The sequence below is a fragment of the Thamnophis elegans genome, chromosome 2 (genome assembly GCF_009769535.1).
Source record: "Thamnophis elegans isolate rThaEle1 chromosome 2, rThaEle1.pri, whole genome shotgun sequence".
Taxonomy (NCBI): Eukaryota; Metazoa; Chordata; class Lepidosauria; order Squamata; family Colubridae; genus Thamnophis; species Thamnophis elegans.
The window spans coordinates 149,533,412-149,555,406 of NC_045542.1; the positions used below are offsets into that span (position 1 = coordinate 149,533,412).

Sequence of the window (21,995 nt, forward strand, 5' to 3'; positions counted from 1 at the left end):
CAACCCCCGTTGCTATGCTTGAAAGCCCCTCCGGAGCCTCTTACTCACTCACTTGCTGACACTGGACCCGTCGTAAGTGGAGTCATTCAGGTACACCGGTTCTGGGACCAAAGGCATCACCTGGCCTAAAGGGGCCGTATAGGATTGAAGGCCATCTGTGGAAGGACACAAGGCATTCGGAAGTAAGTTTCCATCTTGTTATACCAATAGATGCAAATCTCAGGTGGGTTCTGTGGAGAGAGATTTTTCCAAAGACTGGAGGGGGCGTGGTTTTGTGTGCTGCCTATATCCTGCAAATGGGGCTTCACTTGTTTGTACAGATTGTTTTCTGGCATGCCAACAGAACAGTGTTGGTTCACGGACTGAGGGTTGGTGACCCCTGATATAATGTGTTTCAGTTGAATATAGTAGATTTGGAAAGACTGGCTAGCATGGTACATGATGTGAACCCAGAAAAGTATATTTAAAAAGTTATGACCAGGCAGCAGTGCCTCAGATAGAAAGTCCATACAGAGAGTGGTAAGGACAGCTGAGAAGATCATAGGAAGCTCACTTCCTGTTATTCATGATACTGCTTATAAGCTCTATGTGATTAGAGCTCAAAGCGTTGTTAGAGACACACACTTTATAGTCTGTTTCTGTTGCTCCCCTCTGGGAGGAGGTTTCAAAGTATTTCTAGAAGGACTACCAGTTTCGGTAACCATCCATCTGGTAATCTCGCAAGATACGTTTTTCTCACCATGGACATGAATATGAGCAAGACTGTTGTTTCTCTGTGTCATATATGTGGGTATATGCATAATTTTTGTATTTGTTTATTTTGTCATGTTTAGATAGCATATATTGGAGGTGGAGAACCTTTGAGAGTTATATGCAACAAAATTTCATTTTAATGCATGGCGATTAGTGTACATTCAAGGTGACAATAAAGTTGTTATTCTGTTCCTATCTCCATTCCCATTCCATTCTATTCACCCATCCTGGAAAAAAAAAAACCTGCTAAACCTGCTAAAACACACTGTACCCTCAAACAATGCAAACACTGCTTTACTCACCTTGCCAGACACAGCCATAGAGTTCCACCCGCAAGCAGACACTCATGACACGATCTGAACGGGGGTAGAAGCGGACATACCGCGCAATGATAGGTGGGCCCAGATCCTTCAACACCACATCATCAGTGTTTTCATTGCCTGAAATCACCTAGGAGAAAAGGAGAGCGAAATGAAAGAGGGGTTCAGTAGGGTCTAACAAGTCAACTTTGCCCGCTCTGATGATTAGAGCAGTGGCTACGGGCAGTCCTCGATATACAAGCACAATTGAGCCCAAAACGTCCGTTGCTAAGCAAGACATGTGTTAAATGAGTTTTGCTCCAATTTATAACCTTTTCTTGCCACAGTTATTAAATGAATCGTTGCAGTTGTTAAAATTAGTAATGCGGTTGTTAACTAAATCTAGGCTTCCCCACTGACTTCGCCTTGTTAGGAGCTTGCAAAAGGCGATCACATAACTCCGGGACATTGCAACCGTCATCAATATGAGCCCTTTTGCCCAGTGTCTGAATTTTGATCATGTGAACATGGACGGTCATAAATATGAAAAGCAGTCATAAGTCACTTTTTCAAGTGCCATTATAACATCACTAAAGAAATGTCAAAGACTATCTCCATACAACCGTGGCAACATTAAGATGTGTGGACTCCAACTCCCAGAATTCCCCAGCCAGCCATACTACTTGGGGAATTCTCGGAGTTGAAGCCCATGCATTTTAAAGGTGCCAAGGCTGAGAAACAATGGATTAGACACAATTGCATTCTTCACAAAATGATCTGTTTTCCCACGGCTAGAGAAGGAGTTACAAAGGTCCCCATTTACCGTACCTCATTGTTCCACCGGTCACGCCAAGGCATCCAGTGATGCCCATCCCGCTTGTAATGGAGCCGATAAGAGCGAGCAAATTCCTTGCCATGGCCACCGGCATGGCGTCCCTGCGTCCCCACCAAGGTTAGGAAATGCAGCCGGCGCAGGTCTATTTCCAGATACTCTGCATCATTGGGATAGACAGGTCCTGCAGGGCACCAAGCTCCATCGCCCTCACTCAGGCCCAGCCTGTACAACAAGAAGATGTTGTTGTGAGGTGAAGTTGTTGAGATGTGAGATAAGCCTTTTGGACTGCCTATATCACAGAGCTCATTTTATTTATGTGTTTATTTTTATCCTACCTTTATTGTTTTTGTAAATACCTCAAAATAGCAAAGATACAAACTACTTATTCCTCCTCCACTTTAAGCCCCACAACCTCTTGTGAGGTAAATTGGGCTGAGAGAGAATGACTGGCCCAAAATCACCCAGCCGGCGGGACTAGAACTCACGTCTCCTGGCTTCTATTACTATTTATCCTGCATTACTATAACTATTAGTCTTCTCGTCATCCCTATAACCTATCTCCTCTCACATATGACTGCAGGGCTGTAAGTTTGTTGCTCTTATCCTTACAACTTATATTGATATTGATTGTTTCCTGATTATTTATTTGTACCCAATGACTATCATTGTTGTACCTTATGATTCTTGATGAATGTATCTTGTCTTTTTTTGTACACTGAGAGCTTATGCACCAAAGACAAATTCCTTGTGTGTCCAATCACACTTGGGCAATAAAGAATTCTGTTCTATTCTATTCTGTTCTATCTTATTCTATTCTATTGCTTTATTTTAGTTTGATCCCAGTTTGAGATCAAATACAATTCCAATATGTTTTCACATTTCTCATCCCAGGGCAGATAGCCCACCTATTATCCTATTATCCATCCATCCTATCATCTCTGCATTTGGGTTTATTTTCCAAAAACCTTTATTTTGTTTTCAACCTGCTTGTTTCTCCAACATCCATGGCTTCCCAATGAAATGCACACATATACATGAGTTACTCTATCTCCTATTTAAAGGAGGGATACAATTACTGTATTCATTAACTTGTGTTTTCTCAACCGTGACAACTTTAAGATGTGTCGACTTCAGCTCCCAGAATTATGTAGCATTGGAAGGGGGGGGGGGTGATTCTGAGAGTTGAAGTCCACATGTCTTAAAAGTTGCCAAGGATGAGAAACACTGCACTAACCTAAGGAGTGGGGAGATATTTTTAAAGTGTGTAAGGCAGACTTCTTCTTTAACACATCCAGGTTTTTTTGAATTTTGTTTTGGGTTTTTTTAAAGTTGTTTGCCATGAGCCTCTGAAGAATAGGGGGAATATTGGCTCACAAATCACGGCATTATTGCACAAATGATATGACCCTACCTGGCTTGGATATCTTAACAGAATCTGAACTGCTTGAAGGACTGTCTTTTCCCTGTTACATCTACCTGACCCACCAGAGTGGGAAGGCAGCAGGATTGGGATTCAGCCGGTTCGGGTGAACCAGATGTTAATTTTAATCTGATTCGTCGAACCGGTAGTTGCAAGGACTGGCTGGCTAGCCCCGCCCACCTCTCCCAGGAGTCTCCACACAGCCCATTTTGGATGCCAAGTAAATGCAAGGCCAGTGTGGAGGCTCTGGGAGGGCGAAAAATGGACCTACTGGAAGTATCGGAAATCCAGAAATGATACCGGAAGTACCGGAGGTCCAGAGCCAGGGAGAGGCCATTTTTGCACTCCCGGAGGCTAGAGGAAAACCTCCGAGGTCTGAGGAGGGTGAAAACATGCCCCCCTCATGGTGCAGGAAGCAGATTAGGCGATGCCCCCATGGCCACGCCTACCCAGCAACCGGGCAAAGAACTGGTTACTAAAAAATTTCAATCACACCCCTGGGAGGCAGACCTGTCTTAAAGAGGTCTATCTAGAGAGACCAAAAATAAAAAGGCCTTCTTTGTGATGGCTCCCTCTCTGTGGAATATCATCCCTGTAGAAATAAGACTGATACAGTGTTTTTTTGACATGGTTTGGCCAGCATACCTGGAGATCTCAGGGTGATACAGAGCCTATCAATAAGGTTTATTTCACTGTTATGGTTGGGGGGGGCAGGGGGAGAGGCAATGTGTTATTGGATTTTGTATTTGGGGTGTTAAGCCTGACTAGGTGGCTCAGTGGCTAAGGCACTGAGCTTGTCAATCAGCAGTTTGGCAGTTCGAATTCCTAGTACAGGTCTTCTGTGTGAGCAGGGGGTTGGACTAGATCACCTCCAAGGTCCCTTCCGACTCTGTAACTGTGTTTCTTCTGTAAGCCACCAGGGTTACTGTGAGTTGGGCAGCCATATATACATTTTAAATAAATAAATAAAATTTATGTAAATTTACATCAAGTCTTTTGCCCAATGGCATCCTGATGTACAAATAGACGTGTTAACATTCCTGTGGATTGATATGGATACTGTTGATATTAGCTACTTCTCCCCCATCTGCAAATCTGATAGGTAACTGATTTTAAAAAAAAGAAAGAAAGAAAGAAAGCTTTGTTGATTCCTTGTCATGTCAAGGAACACTGGGGTTTTCCTTTATAAATTGATTCATACAACAGATACTTTAAAACACTTTTAAGTTTCCTAAGTGGAAACTAATCTGGACTAGAAACTATATATTCACAGAAATCACAGACTTCTCTCCAGTTGCTAATATCTACCAATGCAAGTAAACAGATTACAACAGCAGGTGAGTACTTAGAGTCATTATGCAAATCATTCAAACTATAGATATGTTTGTACTGGGCACCAATCCAATTTAATGCTTTAAATGTAAATAAGGGCCCAGTTCCTAATCCCTAAAATACAATGCATTTGAATATGTGTACATACCGAGCGGGAATTTCCAGAACTGTCATCTTAACGGACAGAGCTCTAAGTATGCATTGATAAACAAATGTGTGAATCGATTACGTCATGCAAATTAAGAACCTTCCTCACCTGCTGTGTTTTGCGGCTGTTGAATCATGCCACGAACTCGAGGCTGAAAGAGCTTCATCAGGAATGGTGCGATCCTGCATGCCAAGCGCATACCGACACTTAGCTGTTAAAAGGAAAACGTGAAAGGTTGAAAAATACTCTCTGTTAGTGATAACCAGATAACACCTACAGATAATCCTTGATTTACGGCCACAGTTAGAATTAGAATTTCTGTTGCAAAGCAAGGAAGTTGTTAAGTGAGTTAACTTTGTTTGTTGAAACCCAGCTGGAATAGTTGGAAACGACAACCACATGACTCCAGAATGTTGCAACCACTGTAAATATTGTTGCCAAGCATTCAAATTTTTATCACATGACTGTGGGAATGTTGTGGTTTTTGTAAGTGTGGGGGCCAGTCCTGTAGCTCCTGCTGCATTAAGAAAGTTCAAAATATTCTTAAAGATCCATCTCATCATGGGCACCCTTTTTTTTTTAACTATTACCATCTGGCAGACGGTACAGGACAATAAAAACAAGGACAAATAGGCTGAAAAACAGCTTCTATCCCAGGGCAGTATCTATACTGAATTCTAGTGCAATATTAATGCAATATCAGGGTTTTTCAATTCAATTGTATAGAATGTGAAGCATGTTTGTTTGTGTTTTATATTTATAGTTATAATGTAGACTGAAGGTGGCATTTAATTTCATTGTACGAGGTGCAATGACAATAAAGTAAACTACTGTATTTTTCGGAGTATAAGACACACCTTTTTTCCTCAAAAAAGAGGCTGAAAATCTGGGTGCATCTTATACACTGAATACAGCATTTTCTGTCTCCAGCAACCCTGCCCCCTTCACCAAAATGACCATGCATTGCCTTTAAGAGGCTTCCAGAGTGCTCCTGGGGGCTGGGGAGGGCAGAAATGAGCAAAATATGGGCCGTTTTTTGCTCAATTTTGCCACCACCACCCCAGTCCTCAGGAGCACTCTATAAGCCTCCAAAAGGCTATTCATGCCCTTTGTTGACAAAAAAAACAGGTCCGTTTTGATGAAAAACAGCCATTTTTGGGAGATTTGCAGAGTGCAAAAACTTTTTTTTTTAATTTGCCTCTTCAAAATCTTGCATCTTATACTCCGAAAAATACAGTAACTAAATGAGTCACTTTATTCAGTAGCATTATAACTTCAGACAGTTGCTAAATGAATGGAGATACGTTGAGGACTACCAGCATAGGGACCTAGTATGTTACTGGTACAACTATAACCTAATGCAATGAATAAGAGCCGAAAGAAAGTCAAGTATAAAATAAGTGGTATTTGGCTCAACAGTAGTAACAGTGAGAGGGATCTTGGAGTCCTAGAGGACAATCACTTAAATATGAGCCAGCAGTGTTTAGTAGCTGCCAAAAAAGCCAATGCAGTCCTAGGCTACATAAACAGAGGGATAGAATCAACATCATGTGAAGTGTTAATACCACTTTATAATGCCTTAGTAAGGGCACACTTGGAATACTACATCCAGGTCGCCACATTGTAAAAAAGATGCAGAGACTCTAGAAAGAGCGCAGAGAAGAGCAACAAAGATGATTAGGGGACTGGAGACTAAACCATATGAAGAACGGTGGCAGGAACTGGGTATGTCTAGTTTAATTAAAAGAATGACTTAGGGGAGACATGATAGCAGTCTTCCAATATCTCAGGGGTTGCCACAAAGAAGAGGGAGTCAAACTATTCTCCAAGGCACCTGAATGTAGAACAAGAAGCAACAAATGGAAACTAATGAAGGAGAGAAGCAACTTAGAACTGAGGAGAAATTTCCTGACAGTTAGAACAATTAATTAGTGGAACAACTTGCCTCCAGAAGTTGTGAATGCTCCAACACTGGAAGTCTTTAAGATGTTGGACAGATGTTTATCTGCAATGGTATAGCGTTCCTGCCTGAGCAGGGGGTTGGTCTCCAAGGTCCCTTCCAACTCTGTTATTCTGTTCTGCTTATAGCAGGGTTTAAAGCCAATATTACCAAGAGGCATTTCTTGATAAATCTTGGACTAAGAAGCTGCCAAAGTTGAAAATATTCTAGGTACTCCTCAACCACAATTGACACTACAATTTCAGTTGCTAAGCAAGGAGACTTATGAAGTGAGTCCTCAGCTCATGAACCAATTGAGCCCGAAATTTCTGCTTCTAAGTGAAACAGGTTTATTTCACTTTTCAACTTTCCTTGCCACAGTCGTTAAGTGAATCACTGTAGTTAGTAAATTTGTAACATGGCTGAAACTGATTTCCCCATTGACTTTGATTGTCAGAAGGTCACAAAAAGGGATCATATGACCCAGTGTTGGGTTGCAGGTGGTAAGCCCCGGTACGGGCGTACCGGAGCCTGCCCGGAGCACTGGGTACCGTTCCGTTCCGGTACTCCGGAAGGCCCACCCGCCCACTCGAGCTCATCTGTCCTTTAAGCCTTCGGCGCTTCCGCGCACGGCGTGTACAGCACCTGCACGACACTCCACCAAGCAGCTGGAGCATTGCGCAGGCTTGGAAAGGTGTCGCTGGCAGGTATGATGCATTCCCGCGCCATGCAAACATCCATGTGGGCGATGCCGGGTCCGTACTGGTTGGAACAGGATCCGGAACCCACCACTGATATGACCCCCCTGTATACTACAACATCATAAATATGAATAAGTTTACCAAATGTCTGAATTTAGATCACGTTCAAAGAGAAGCTGGGCGAGACATCTGTCTGGCATTGTATTTTTTTTAAGTATATTTATTTTGCTTTATATGTCTGGCATTGTATTAACCCACCTTCATGTACCAAGCAGAGAGTCAAATGGAGTCACCAACTAACTGGTTCCTTTCAAAGATTCTGATGTTTCTGTATTTTCCACTAGGAGGTGCTCTAATTTCACATACCAGAAGAGGGAGGCCACCAATTGGGTGAGTTTCAACAGAAATTTGAATCGAAACATAACAAATCCAAAAGATAATTTTATTGATTCAATAAACAACAACATGACTCAGCAGTTAAATTGGATTCTTTCAAGATACCCCTCCCTTATCAAATGCTGGAAGCTTTTTGGAATTCAGCTCAAAAAGTAAATGAAAAGAAACTGAAGTGGGGGGAACACAGGGTAACTCTAAAATGAAATTGAAATTGTTTGGTGGTAGCATTCAGTACGGAAGGAAAAACAAGGTTATGTTGTCAAATACATTATTCACTGATGGATTTTTCTCTCTTCCTTAACAGAGACAGAATACAGAATAATAGAGTTGGAAGGGACCTTGGAGGTCTTCTAGTCCAACCCCTGTCAAAGCAGGAGACCCTACACCACTGAGGGCTAACCTTTTGCCAAAAGCATGCGCATGTGTGACTATGCACCCACACCCCTAATGCAATGGGTGCACGACCCGCCCCCTGCACATGTATGTGCGACCCACACACACACTCCCTCCACCTCCCCGTGCATGTGTCTGTGACCCGCCTGCGCCCCATTTTGAGCCTAGTGGGCCTCCCTGCAGCCTCCTGGAAGCAAAAACAGGCTGCGGGGGGGGGGGGTGTCCTAGTAGGCCTCCCCTCCGCACTCCTTTCGTGCATGTGTCCAACCCCCCCCGCCCCCTGAGCATGTGTACACGAACCCCCTGCCACCACCCCATGCATGCATGTGCATCTCCCACATGCGTCCCTCCCCCTGCGCATGCGTGAGAGACCCAAAAATCAGCTGGCTGACAGGAGGCGCACATGCACGGCGGAACTGAGCTGGGGCAACAGTTCGCGTGCCCACAGAGAGGGCTCTGAGTTCCACCTGTGCCATCCCTGCCCTACACCATTTCAGACAAGTGGCTGTCCAGTTTCAAAAGCCTCCAGTGATTAAGCACCCACAACTTCTGAAGACAAACTAATTCCACTGGTTAATTGTCCTCATTGTTAGAAAGTTCTAGGTTGCTTGGTTACTTGGCCTAAGGAGGGTTCTCCTCTAAGATTGGAAACAGGATTCTCAGTTCTCTTCTTCTGTAGTGGTGCACATGTGATGCTCTGCCACTATGTGTCAGCCTGAGAAAATTACCGCCAAAAGAAAGAGAGTATCTTGGAGGAATGTGAAATATTCCAGGCAGGAGGAGCTCTGGATCAAGATCAACTGACCACTTTGTTTCCACTTGACATATCAGGCCACAACATCACTCAATGTGTCCCATGAAATGTTTATGGGAAAGCAAACACCCCAATTGGCACCTCGTTTCCTTTCCCTTTCATGACAATTTAACGGGCTGCAAAACGTTCCCTCACAGAATACTCCAAGCCGGGAACAGGCCATTCCAAGGCTTCTGGAACACTCAGAAGGGCAACCTGTTCCAAGGTCAGAATGTTCCATGACGGAATGTTTTGAACATTCCTAGGGTCTCTTCTCCAGGCATTGGTCCTATCAGTCCATCTTAGCTCCAGCAAGGACGTTGCTGCAGTTGTCTCCAGGCACAGCATTTGTGCTACTACACGCCCTCTTCACAACCTGTTTCCCTTCTTAACCTTCTGGGAGGAGGAGGAGGCTTTGTGGCATCCGAAGCAGAATATCCAGATTCAATCACTGTTTTGTTCCCCTACAGCATCAACTTCGTGAACTCTCAAGTTTCCTCTTTCTGCTACATTTTCAAAATAGACACTGATTAATCTATATATGTATGGCTGTGTGTATATGTATATGTGAGTGTGTGTCTGTGTGTGTATGTTTTCATAGATTTTCACGGGTGTAGGTATGCTGATCTTGTTATATTTGGGTCTTTTCCCGTGTAATCTTACACGGGAAAAGAACCAAATACAACAAGACTCTGTGTGGTGTGTTTGTGTGTGTGTGTGTGTGTGTGTGTGTACACATACACAAACACATACTTAAATACATACATTCTTTATAAATACCATGTTTCCCCAAAAATAAGACAGGGTCTTATTGTCTTTTGACCCCTGAAATAAGCACTTGACCTTATTTCCTGGAGCTCTTATTATTTTTGAGGTGCAGGAGGTGGCGAGCGTAGTCACCTCATGGCTACTGCTGTGTTGCAATATTTTTGGGGAGGGCTTATTTTCAGGAGAGGGCTTATTTTAGCACATGCGCTCAAAAACCTGATTGGGCTATTGTCCGGGGAGGTCTTATTTTTGGGGAAACGGGGTATGTGTATGTGTGTGTGTGTGTGTGTGTGTGTGTGTGTGTGTGTGTAGGTAGGTCTCTAGTTGTTCGGGTTTTCTCCCGCGTAGAATTGGAGATGTCTTGGCGATGTTTCGACGAAGTCTCATTCGTCATCTTCAGGCTGCTTCAGACTACTTCAGGTTTGGTGTTTCCGGCCCCTCCTGGAAACACCAAACCTGAAGTAGTCTGAAGCAGCCTGAAGATGACGAATGAGACTTCGTCGAAACGTCGCCAAGACATCTCCAATTCTACGCGGGAGAAAACCCGAACAACTAGAGACCTACATACTAACACCCGCGAAAACCTCAGAAAACATATATATATATATATATATATATATATATATATATATATATATATATATATATAATTTCAGCTGCAAACAAAAACTCAGAAGATGGTCTCCTCTGGATAAATACAATAAGATATCCTTTATGGTAATTTTTTTTACTGTGAGCACACTGGTCCACATTAAAATGAAATTCGCATACTCATACAAAACACACACATACACATGCGATGCGTACTTTTCAGAGCAGACAACAGAATTTCATTTTTAATGTGGACCAGTGTGCTCACAGTAAAAAAAAATGACAGGGTCTCAAAGCAGCACAGAGGGCTCTCTTTCCTCCTATTTCCCCCTCACCTAGGAGGGAAGCTGGGCTGAAGTTCCTTCTCCTAACTTCCCAGATTTGACAAGTTCATCCTTTCACCCAAATTGTGCAGTGTAAGTGTGCACAAAGGGCTCTTCTGGTTAATCCAGGATATGTGGACTTGAGGGACTGCATTCACCTGCTTCTCCTACAACTGAGAACAAAGTTGAATCCTGATGCCAGCCAGCTGTTTTGAATCTTTGTCTTTTTCTCTCTCGGCTACTGCTTCTTACCTGGATCAAAGTGCTCTTCCAACTCTGATGTTCCCAAGGAGGCCAGCAGCAAAAACCAAAGCATCCTAGGTCCCATCCTGCCTCCGACCAGTGGTCTGGTTACATCGATAACTGAACTTTCATGCCTGTTGAAAAAGTTAAAGAAAGGAGGAGTTAACGAAGCAGATAACTGCAGTTAACAAAGAAGCAGTTAACAATATTATTAGCACTATCTAATAAAATGAAATTCAATGGGGAAAAGAGTAAGGTTCTACATTTAGGCAAGAAAAACGAAATGCACAGGTACAGTATAGGTGGTACCTTGCTCGACAGTAGTAACTGTGAGAGGGATCTTGGAGTCCTAGTGGACAACCATTTAAATATGAGCCAGCAGTGTGCTGCAGCTGCCAAAAAAGCCAACACAATTCTAGGCTGCATAAACAGAGGGATAGAATCAAGATCACCTGAAGTGTTAATACCACTTTATAATGCCTTGGTAAGGCCACACTTGGAATATTGCATTCAGTTTTGGTCGCCACGATGTAGAGAAGATGTGGAGACTCTAGAAAGAGTGCAGAGAAGAGCAACAAAGAGGATTAGGGGACTGGAGGCTAAAACTTATGAAGAACGGTTGCAGGAACTGGGTATGTCTAGTTTAATAGAAAGAAGGACTAGGGGAGACATGATAGCAGTCTTCCAATATCTCAGAGATTACCACAAAGAAGAGAGAGTCAAACTAGTCTCCAAGGCACCTGAGGGTAGAACAAGAAGCAATGGGTGGAAACTAATCAAGGAGAGATGCAACTTAAAACTGAGGAGAAATTTCCTGACAGTTAGAACAATTAATTAGTGGAACAGCTTGCCTCCAGAAGTTGTGAATGTCCCAACACTGCAAGTCTTTAAGAAGATGTTGGATAGCCATTTGTCTGAAACGGTATAGGGTTTCCTGCCTAGGCAGGGGGTTGGACTAGAAGACCTCCAAGGTCCCTTCCAACTCTGCTATTGTATTGTATTATAAGAACGGTTACAGAAAATGGGTAGGTCTAGTCCCAGGGTGCCAGAAGTGGCACACAGAGCCATCTCTCCGGGCACGCCAGCTGTTGCCTGTTGCTCTTCCAGGTTCTGGTGCACCAGCTGTTCTTCGCATGTGCGGGAGCGCTGGAAACCAGAAGACCAGGTGACCGGCACGCATGTGCACGCCGGAAACCGGAAGCACGCAGAGGAACTGCTCTTCCAGTTTCCAGCGCTCACTTGGTGCCGAAAAGTTTCGCCAACACTGGTCTAGTCTAATGAAAAGGACCATAGGAGACATGACAGCAGTGTTCCAATATTTGAGGGGCTCCTACAAAGACAGGGGGGGGGTCAAACTATTTTTCAAAGCACCAGAAGGCAAGATGAGAAACAATGGATGGAAACTAACCAAGGAGAGAAGCAACCTAGAACTAAGGAGAAATTTCCTGACAGTTAGAACAATAAACCAACAACTTGCCTTTAAAAGTTGTGGTGTCATATAAGGAAATGAGATGTAAATTGTAAACAATGATTTGGAAAGAAGGATAGAAAACTTTGTCATTAAATATTATGGATGTTTAGCTAGAATAGGATATAAGGATTTAGTGTCATTGGAGGATTTTAGAAATAGTAAATGAAATGCCAGTATGTGGTTATGTATTAAATCTTGGTATATTTTATGATGAAGAACGTTTAAACAACTATAGTCAAATGAAAATGGAGGTATGATGACGGTAACATGTATAAATATCTGAGTTAAAATACTTAAGTTAATATGAATTATGCTTGATGACTGTGGAAGACATGCACGAAAGTCTTTTGTAACCAACTGATACATTTTCTACAGTATGTAAAGAAGGAAGATTTTATATGTGGTGTTTGTTTTTTAAAAAAAACTTTAATAAAAAAAGTTGTGGTGTTAAGTCCTCACAGATATGACCACAGTTGTCAATCAACAAGACGGAAGTCATCGCTGATTGGAGGAGGGGCGCTAGCCCCCAGCCGGAGAGAAGCAAGTTTCTGATTGGCAAGTCATCTGACAGCTCTCATATAAATAGCTGTCAGACAGCGGCAAGAGTTAAATTGTTATTGTTGCAGTTAACTAATAAAGAGTTGGGTTAATCGTTGCTCTTTGCCTCAGTCTGATTATTGCCAAATTATTAAACATAAAAGTGGGTGCTTCATCACTGGAGGTTTTTAAGAAGAGACTGGATAGTTACTTGTTTGAAATGGTACAGGGTCTGCCGCTCAAGCAGGGAATTGGACTAAAAGACCTTCCAGCTCTATTATTTTATGTTCATAACCTTATCTGGGTCTTTTCCTACATCGCTCAGCTTGATGGTGAGTGATTTCAACCTGACTTAGCGGCTTTATTCACTTCCTAGTTCAAGCCCTTGATCGGATCTAATAAATACCACGCGTTCCAGGCAAGGAAATCACTCACATGCTGCTATTGTCTTTATTTTCCTAGATTCCAGCCAGAAGGGACTGGAAGTGACACACCAGCAGTGTTATAACACATAATCATCGCGGACAAAGAGGGCTACAAGCCAAATCTGTGCCTCCTCATACACTTTGCTTCTGGGAAAATCCACCCTGTAATAAAAGAGCCAGTCATGGGATTGATTAAAAAAAAAAACTTGGTTGTTTCGGTTAAATATTGGTGAAATAAGCTCAAGTAAAGTGAAGCCATGATCTTATTTATTAGGAATGAAACAGGCAGACTCGTGTTAATTCCAGAGTACCTTGTAGTCATACAGGTAGTCCTCAAATTACACCCACAATTAAGTCAAAAATTTCTACTGTTAAGCGAGATGGTTGTTAAGTGAATTTTGCTCCATTTTATGAGCTTTCTCGCCACAGTTGTTAAGGGAATCACTGCAAGTTGTTAAGTTAATTACACAGTTGTTAGGTGAATCTGACTCCCCCATTGACTTTGTCAGATGGTCGTGAAAGGGAATCACATGACCCCCGGGCCACTGCACCCGTCATAAATGTGAATTGCCAAGTGTATGACTTTTGATCATGTGACCATGAGGATGTCCCAACGGTTGCACGTTTGAAAAATGGACATAAGTCACTTTTTTCAGTGCCACTGTAGTTTTGAACGCTGACCAAATGAACTGTTGTAAGTTGAGGACTAAGCTGTACACAATCCATAATGCCAATCCTAGAGGGTGAAATTGCTTGTATTTCAATAAAATCACTCAAAAACATATGTCTAATTCTGGATAGGTCAAGGACTCAGCCCACCCTGCACTCTGTCTCCTCTCAGAAGTTTCAAATAAGCAGAGAGAAAAACACAGGAGAAGCCGAACCTGTTATTTGTCCCCAGTTCTGGCATACAAGGCGTTCTCAACTTACGACTGGCTGCTTAACAACCATTCAAAGTTACAACAAACTCAAAATTACTTATGACTCATCCTCAAAGTTACAACTGCCACACCACCTTCACAGTTGTGTGATTGAACTTCAGGCGCTTGGCAATCAGTTCACCATTACGATCTTGTTAGTCATGTGATCGCATTTTACAACAATATGAAGAACGTTGGAGTTGCAAGAACTGGGCATGGCTGGTCTAGCGAAGAGAAGGACCAGGTGAGACATGATTGCAGTGTTCCAGTATTTGAGGGGATTCCACAGAGAGGAGGGGGTCAAGCTTTTTTCCAAAGCACCCAAAGGCCAGACAAGGAACAATGGATGGAAGCTGATCAAGGAGAGATTCATCCTGGAAATAAGGAGAAATTTTCTGACAGTGAGAACAGTCAACCAATGGAACAGCTTTGCCTTCAGAAGTTGTGGGGGCTTCATCACTGGAAGCTTTCAAGAAGAGACTGGACTGCTATCTGTCAGAAATGGTGTAGGGTCTCCTGCTTGGGTGGGGGGTTGGACTAGATGACTTACAAGGTCCCTTCCAACTTTGTTATTCTGTTAAACTGAAATATCTAATTTATGGCTGTTTTCTTGCAAAAAATGCCCTTTGGGTAAAATGAGCCCACCTCTGCGACCAGGTGCTTCACATAACAGCCACGTAGTTGCTTAGCAACTGTGATGACTCACTTAATGAACATCATAAAAGCGGTCATAAAATCGAGTCTGGTTTGCCTCCAATTATAACCGCAAGGACTTGTAGTCCTAAATCAACAAGACAGTGGTGGGTTGCAGGCGGTATGACCTGGTACAGGCGTACCGGAGCCTGCCCGGAGCACTGGGTACCGTTCTGGTGCTCCGGAGGGCTCACTCAACCGCCCAAGCTCTTTACCTGTCCTTTAAAACCTTCGGCGCTTCCTCGCACACACATGGCGCATACAGCACCTGCGCGACGCTCCGAAGAGCAGCTGGAGCGTTGCGGAGGCTTGCGGAAGCGCTGCGCCCATCGATGTGGAACCCACCACTGCAACAAGACTACCTGTAACGACTCTGAGTTTGGAGGTTCGATTTACCAGGCACTGTTAGACATTTAAGCTGCCCAGCTCATCAGAATTACAGCCCAGCTACTGCAGTGAAGCAAGTGTCATCAATTATTACTCACAACTAAGAATAGAAATACAAACATATGCAATAGATAGTCAAGCTCTCCTACCCTGGCGTTCATCCTGGAATTCCAGGCATAGATTTTTCTTTTTTTAGGGATGTCATTAGTCAAATTAAAAACAAGACAAAGCGAGCATAAAGAGAGGAAGCATAGAAGAAGATAGGATAAGTGGAGTTTGTTTACTTTTGGCTTAGTCTTACATGCAAATCTACCCATACAAATATGTATTTATTAGTTTGTCAAACATGTACGAGATAGCAGGTATAAATATAAACACGGACATGGATGGAAGGAATGAATACAAATAAATGGGGCTAGTAGGACAGGGATGGAAGGAACGCTGGTGCGCTTATGTACATCCCCTTTACGGACCTCTTAGGAATGGGGTGAGGTCCACGGTGGACAGTTTAAGGTTGAAGCTGTGGGGGTTTGAGGGTGTAACAACGGATTCAGGTAGATCATTCCAGGCATTGACCACTCTGTTGCTGAAGTCGTATTTTCTGCAATCTGGCTTACGTTGAGTTTGTATCTATCATTTGCCCGTGTATTGAGGTTGAAACTGAAGACAGGTAAGATGTTGCAACAGACAAATTTGTGTACTGTGCTTAGATCATACCACAGGCAGCGCAGTTCTAGATATTAATCCCAAACCAAGCAAAAAAAAAAAAACCCACTGTGGCTTAGAGCCCTTCATGAACACAGCCTCCATGCAAAGTTCAGCATTGTTTTGTGAAAAGGCTTTTGAAAGGGGATGAGTTTAAACCATGATAAAGACTTGATGGTTTTGCAGAGAACTTCCAGCACGTCTCATCATCAGCCAGACTGGATGGCTGGGGCTGCTGGAGATTGGAGTTCTATGATACCTGGAGGGTCCAAGCTTCTTGACCCAGGAAGCGTTATCACTCCATGGATTTCTTCAGAGCAATAAATACAGGTAATCCCCAACATGCAATGATAATGGAGCCTAATAGCAATAGCCCTTAGACTTTATACTGTTTCACAGTGCTTTACAGCCCTTTCTAAGTGGTTTACAAAGTCAACCAATTGCCTCCAACAATCCAGGTCCTCATTTTACCAATCTCGGGAGGATGGAAGGCTGAATCAACCTTGAGCTGGTCAGAATTGAACTCTTGGCAGTGAGCAGCATTAGCCTGCAGTACTGAATTCTAACCACTGCGCCACCACGGCTCTTATGATTGCATCTCATGATGGTTTTAAAATGTAAAAACCTAAAATGATGTTCTTGCATTGTTTCTTGCAATGGTCATTAAGCAAGCTCCGTGGCCATTAAATGAATGCCACAGTCACTAAGAGAATCAACAGTGAATACCAGAGTCATTAAACAAACCAATGGTTCTCTATGGACAAAGGTTTGCCGCAAAGTGGAAGCGCTGGTTTTCAGCAAAACAATCATAAAACAGAGTCATATGAATGCAGGACATGTACCTTTTGATTGCACAAAAATTTCATGCAGATTCCCTACACTTAGGATCTAAGGAACAAACCCGTAAAGGAAGAATTAAGCATGCGCTCCTCTTAGACTTTTGTATTAAAATTTCCCCTTGTCCCCCCATCCATGCTTTCTCTTTAAAATCTGCATGCTGCAAAGCAAGGAGAATCCCCAGAGTTGCAACTTAATGCTTTCTCTCCTACTGATCAAATGCAGAGCTCTTAGGAGCTGAGCCAGTTTTTACCTTAGAATGATTTAATGAAAACTGTTCATGGTTACTGTGAGTAAATCAATTAATTAACATTCATATATTAATGAACAATTAAAGGAGGGACCAAATAACACAACTTGGATTTTCATCTGAAACTTCTGCTACGTTTGGGATTTCCCTCCCATTAAACAAGTATTTCTTTCTGTAAAGTTTGGTTACAGAGAGAATTGGTATACTTTAAGTGTGGGTCGCCCCTTGGTGCATGTAACTGGAACGAACTGTGAGTATAGATAATCCTTGATTTACAAGCCCAAAACTTCTGTTGTTAAGTGAGACATTTCAATGAGTTTTGTCCCATTTTATACAACCTTTCTTGCCCCAGTGGTTAAGTGCAGTTGTTAAGTTAGTGGCACAGTTGTTGAATGAATCTGGTTTCCCCATTGGCATTGCTTGTCAGAAGGTTGCAAAAGTTGATCACATGACCCCAGGACACTGCAACCGTCATAAATATGAGTCAGTGCCTAGTGTCTGAATTTTGATCACATGACCTCAGGGACACTAAAATGGCCGTTAAGTATGAAAAACTGTCATAAGTCACTTTTTTCTACATTGTAACTTTGAGCGGTCATTAAATGAACTTTTGTAAGTCGAGGACTGCCTGCACTAGGGGGCTCTTCCCTGCCACATGGCCCAAAACTGTTTCAAACATTCGCTGTGGAAATGACATTGCCTAAGCACCTGTATTCCGGTTTAGGATTTTCACACATGGATTTCCCCAGTGGAAAATCCTTTGTCATAAACGCAACAGCTGCAGAACAGATGTGGAAGGGGGGATCCAGATTAGAGGTGCAGGAACCGCAAGCGAAGGGAGAAAGTGGGCCTAGACCAGTGATGGCTAACCTTTTTGTTGTCGTGTGCCAAAAATGTGAGCACACGAGCGCGCCCAGGCACCCATAATGCAAAAAGCGCCCCACATGCGCATGCGTACACAACCCACACACATTCCCCCTCCCACGCGTGCCACACTGCTCACCTCCAAGCTGAGCTTGATATTTTCTCCAGGGGAGGCCGTTTTCGCTCTCCCCAGGCTCCAGAAAATCCTCCGGAGCCTGCTCCGGAGTCTTTCCTGAAGCCTGGGAGGGTGAAAACAACCTCCACCAGCCTCCCGGAAGCTGGAAACAAATAGTTTGCGAACTTCCAGTAGGCTGTTTTTCACCCTCCCCAGGCTTTGGAGGCTTTCCTGAAGCCTGGGGAGGGCGAAAATTGCCTCTCCCGGCCCTCAGGAAGGCCGAAAATCAGCTAGCCGGCACGCACATGCAGGCTGGACCTGACAGTTCACGTGCCAGCAAGTATGGCTTCATATGCCACCTGTGGCCACAGGTTTGCCGTTACGGGCCTAGACTCTCAATTAAATATCTGCTTCTCCTTCACTTTTTGCTTTATTAAACTTCATAAATATGCTGACCCAGATCATATATTATCCTTTATAGCAGTGGGTCTCAACCTTCCTAATGCCGCGACCCTTTAATACAATTCCTCATGTTGTGGTGACCCCCAACCATAAAATTATTTTAGGTTTTCCGTATTTTTTTGAAAATATGTGTTTTCCGATGGCCTTAGGTGACCCAAAGGGGTCCCGACCCACAGATTGAGAAGTTGTAGTTTGTTTTTGTTCTGACCCAGCCTTAGCAGAAGCAAGAAACAGACTCCTTGTCACAAAAAATCCCTTTTTATTTACCTCTTGTGAATTAATTGCATTCACCCACCGAAAAGTCCAGGCAATAGTCCTTCAAGGAGTTAACTGCAGTACAGACCTTATCAGTTCCTTGTTATAATTGCAAGGTTGTGAGTGCAGAGCCGAAAGACTACAAATTAAGTTCTGGCAAGCAGTCTTTGTGGCACAAAAACACAATGAGCAGAATCTCCAGAAATACGAACTGTTGTCTCCTATGACAACCACTCTCCTTTCTTTCTACTTATTCCCCAGCCAGGGAGGGGCCATACAGCGTCCACGTGTGCTTTGCTTCCCAAGTTGACTTTGTTCACCTCTCCTAACTGCTCTGCGCATACATACATCTGGAGCAGGCCCCAGCCATTTCTCCCCCTCTCTCATATCAGCCTCCAAAGGCAGCTGCCTCTCCAGTGGCTGGGAAATGTCGGACCGGCCCTGGCTCTATCTCTGCGTCCGATGCAGAGCATTCATCAGACTCCAGAACCGGCCCAAGTTCCTCTGTAACCTCCTTATTGTCTGAGTCTGCCGCCAACTCTGCTGTTGGCTGGCGGGCCACAACAATTTTTAAAAAACAATCTATATAACATTTAAAAAAAATAAAAGAGTTAGGATGTTAGGATGGCACTCTTATAGGGTTCCTAATGGTTCACAATTGGACAAGCGTGCCTCTTGGTAATATTAACCTGACTTTAAACCCAATTATAAGCAATAAATGTGTCACAGCCAAGACATGTCCTTAGTTTGATTGACTTTTAACTGGCTCATATTGATTGGCAGTACGCCATAGTTGAGTCAGTAACACACCTGGTTCTGGTTACTATGAGGGTAGTCCTCAACTTATAACCACTTTGCAACCGCCTAAAGTTACAACAGCACTGAAAAAAGTGATTCACGACCAGTCCTCCCCCTCACAACATGGTAGCAAAACATAATCAAACTTTGGGCACTTGGCAACTGGCATGTATTCATAAATGGCTGTAGCATTCTGGAGTTAGGTGATCGCCATTTGCAATCTTTCCATCCAACGAGCAAAAGTCAATGAGGAAGCTAGATTTGATTAATGAATGCACGATTCGCTGAACAAATGCAGTAATTAATTTTAATAACCATGGTAAGAAAGATCTTAAGTCGGGCAGTGACTCACTTAAGTGCTGCCTTGCTTAGCAACAGAAATTCTGACTCCAGTGTGATTGCAAATCGAAGACACCCTATATTATGGCCAGTATGTTCTTCACATTGAGTTGTTTATAAAAATAATAAAAGTAGGATAAAAATCTAATAAATAAATAAATAGATGACTTGGACTGCCATACAGTTAACAACATTCAGCTCTCAAATTCAGCTTGGCTCCTTGCAGAGGTCTAGTTACCCTATTCCTCAGCACTATGGACATTGTTATCAATCAACAATTTAGACTGCTTAAAGAACCAGAACTAAACATTGTGCTGGTGTCTGTCTGTCTGTCTGTCAGTCAGTCAGTCATCATCTATCCATCTACTTATCCACCTCTACATCCTTCCATACATCCATACATCCAACCAACCCTACCTATCTACTCCACTCCACTCCAAAGCAAATTTAGGTCTTCCCTAGATTTAGGTCAAGGGGGGCTCAGTGGCTAAAATGCTGAGCTTGTCGATCAGAAAGGTTGGCAGGTTGGTGGTTCAAATGCCATGTACCGCGTAACAGAGTGAGCCCCCGGTACTTGTTCTAGCTTCTGCCAACCTAGCAGTTCAAAAGCATGTAAAAATGCAAGTAGAAAAATAGGGACCACCTTTGGCAGGAAGGGAACAGTGTTCTGTGCGCCTTCGGCAGTCATGCCGGCCACATGACCACGGAAATGTCTTCAGACAGCGCTGGCTCTTCAGCTTTGAAACGGAGATGAGCACCGCCCCCTAAAGTCGGGAACGACTAGCCCATATGTGCGAGGGGAACCTTTACCTTTAAATTTAGGCCCTCCCTAAATTTCCCCCCAAAATCACCATCTAGATTTCCAACATCACTCATCCATAAGTTTGGTCTGGTGGATAAGAGAGCAGGAGGCTGTGAGTTCAAGTCCCGCCTTAGCCATGAAAGCCAGCTGGGCGATCTTGGGCCAGTCACCCTCTCCCAACCTAATCTACCTCACATGTTTGTTGTTGTTGTTGGGGGGGGAACAGGAGGAGGAAGGTGTGTTGAATATGTTCACAATTTGAGTTATATGTAAAAATAATGGTGCATTATGCAAACAAACAAACATAATACTCCTGGAAGGCATTAGGTGCCATGCAAACATGTTTTGCCAATAGACCATACCCAATGTCCAAAGTCCTTGATCCAGTGTCCCTGCAGAGACAAGACTACACACACAAACACAAACACACACTTTCCCATGAATTCTCACACACATTATTCAGGAAGCAAGCTCACTCCCTTCACTGTGCCTTAATCCGTGGTTTGGGAAGAGTGTTGTGGGTCTGTGTGGGTGGGTGAGTAGGTGTGTGTGTGTGTCTGTGAGGCTCTGGCCAGCTGCTCCCACAATCCTTTGCTGGAATGTCCCTTCTAACAGCTGCCTGATCTAAGGCCAGTAACAGCAGCTGACAGGCCATAATTTGGGGAGGAGGGTAGACAGTGGGCAATGCAAAAGGCACAAGGGGGGAATGAATCAAAGCATTGATCATCCCCCCCACCCCCAACCCCAAATCAGGAGCAATGTCTTCTTTAACTAACTCTCCCCCCGCCCCCCAAAAAAGCAAAACCTTTACAACGTTGCTCAGGGCTACAACTCCCAGTTTGCACACAAAATGCTCCAAGTTTAATCCTTGGCCCAGCTGGATAGAGCAAGGAAAGTGATTTTTCCCAATTATGTCATGTGAAGGTGGAAAGTTACTTTGCATAGGGGAATTCCTGAATTTTTCAAGGGCTTTAGGTATGGAGCCAGCGGAGCAGCTAAAAGAAGTCAAAGAAATTAAAGAAGCAGGGTAGAATCAGCCAGGAGACGGGCGTGGGTGGCAGGGAGGTTGCCAACAAAAGGCAACTTGAAAACACGTAGCCCTTTCTCATGATCTAAAATGCGTGACAGAACAAATTCATTAGCAAACGAGGTGAATTCTCCCTGTATCTTTTATTGATTTTATCGTTGGAAGCTTGGGCCG

At 43.5% G+C, this 21,995-nt stretch overlaps 2 protein-coding genes across 3 annotated transcripts in view; one reads left to right on the plus strand and one right to left on the minus strand.

Moving 5' to 3' along the window:
- Window positions 1–21,995, plus strand: part of LOC116503304 (zinc-binding protein A33-like) — a 902,198-nt gene that overhangs the window by 236,701 nt on the left and 643,502 nt on the right. The gene's annotated exons all lie outside the window — the stretch shown is intronic.
- Window positions 1–21,995, minus strand: part of DDR1 (discoidin domain receptor tyrosine kinase 1) — a 77,963-nt gene that overhangs the window by 29,702 nt on the left and 26,266 nt on the right. For both annotated transcript variants that reach the window (XM_032209619.1, XM_032209618.1), the window contains exons 2-6: window positions 10,944–11,068; window positions 4,896–4,998; window positions 1,881–2,109; window positions 1,056–1,203; window positions 53–155 (exon numbers count right to left, since the gene is read on the minus strand). In XM_032209619.1, the coding sequence (XP_032065510.1) occupies window positions 53–155; window positions 1,056–1,203; window positions 1,881–2,109; window positions 4,896–4,998; window positions 10,944–11,068 (708 nt within the window). The remainder of the gene's footprint in view (window positions 1–52; window positions 156–1,055; window positions 1,204–1,880; window positions 2,110–4,895; window positions 4,999–10,943; window positions 11,069–21,995) is intronic.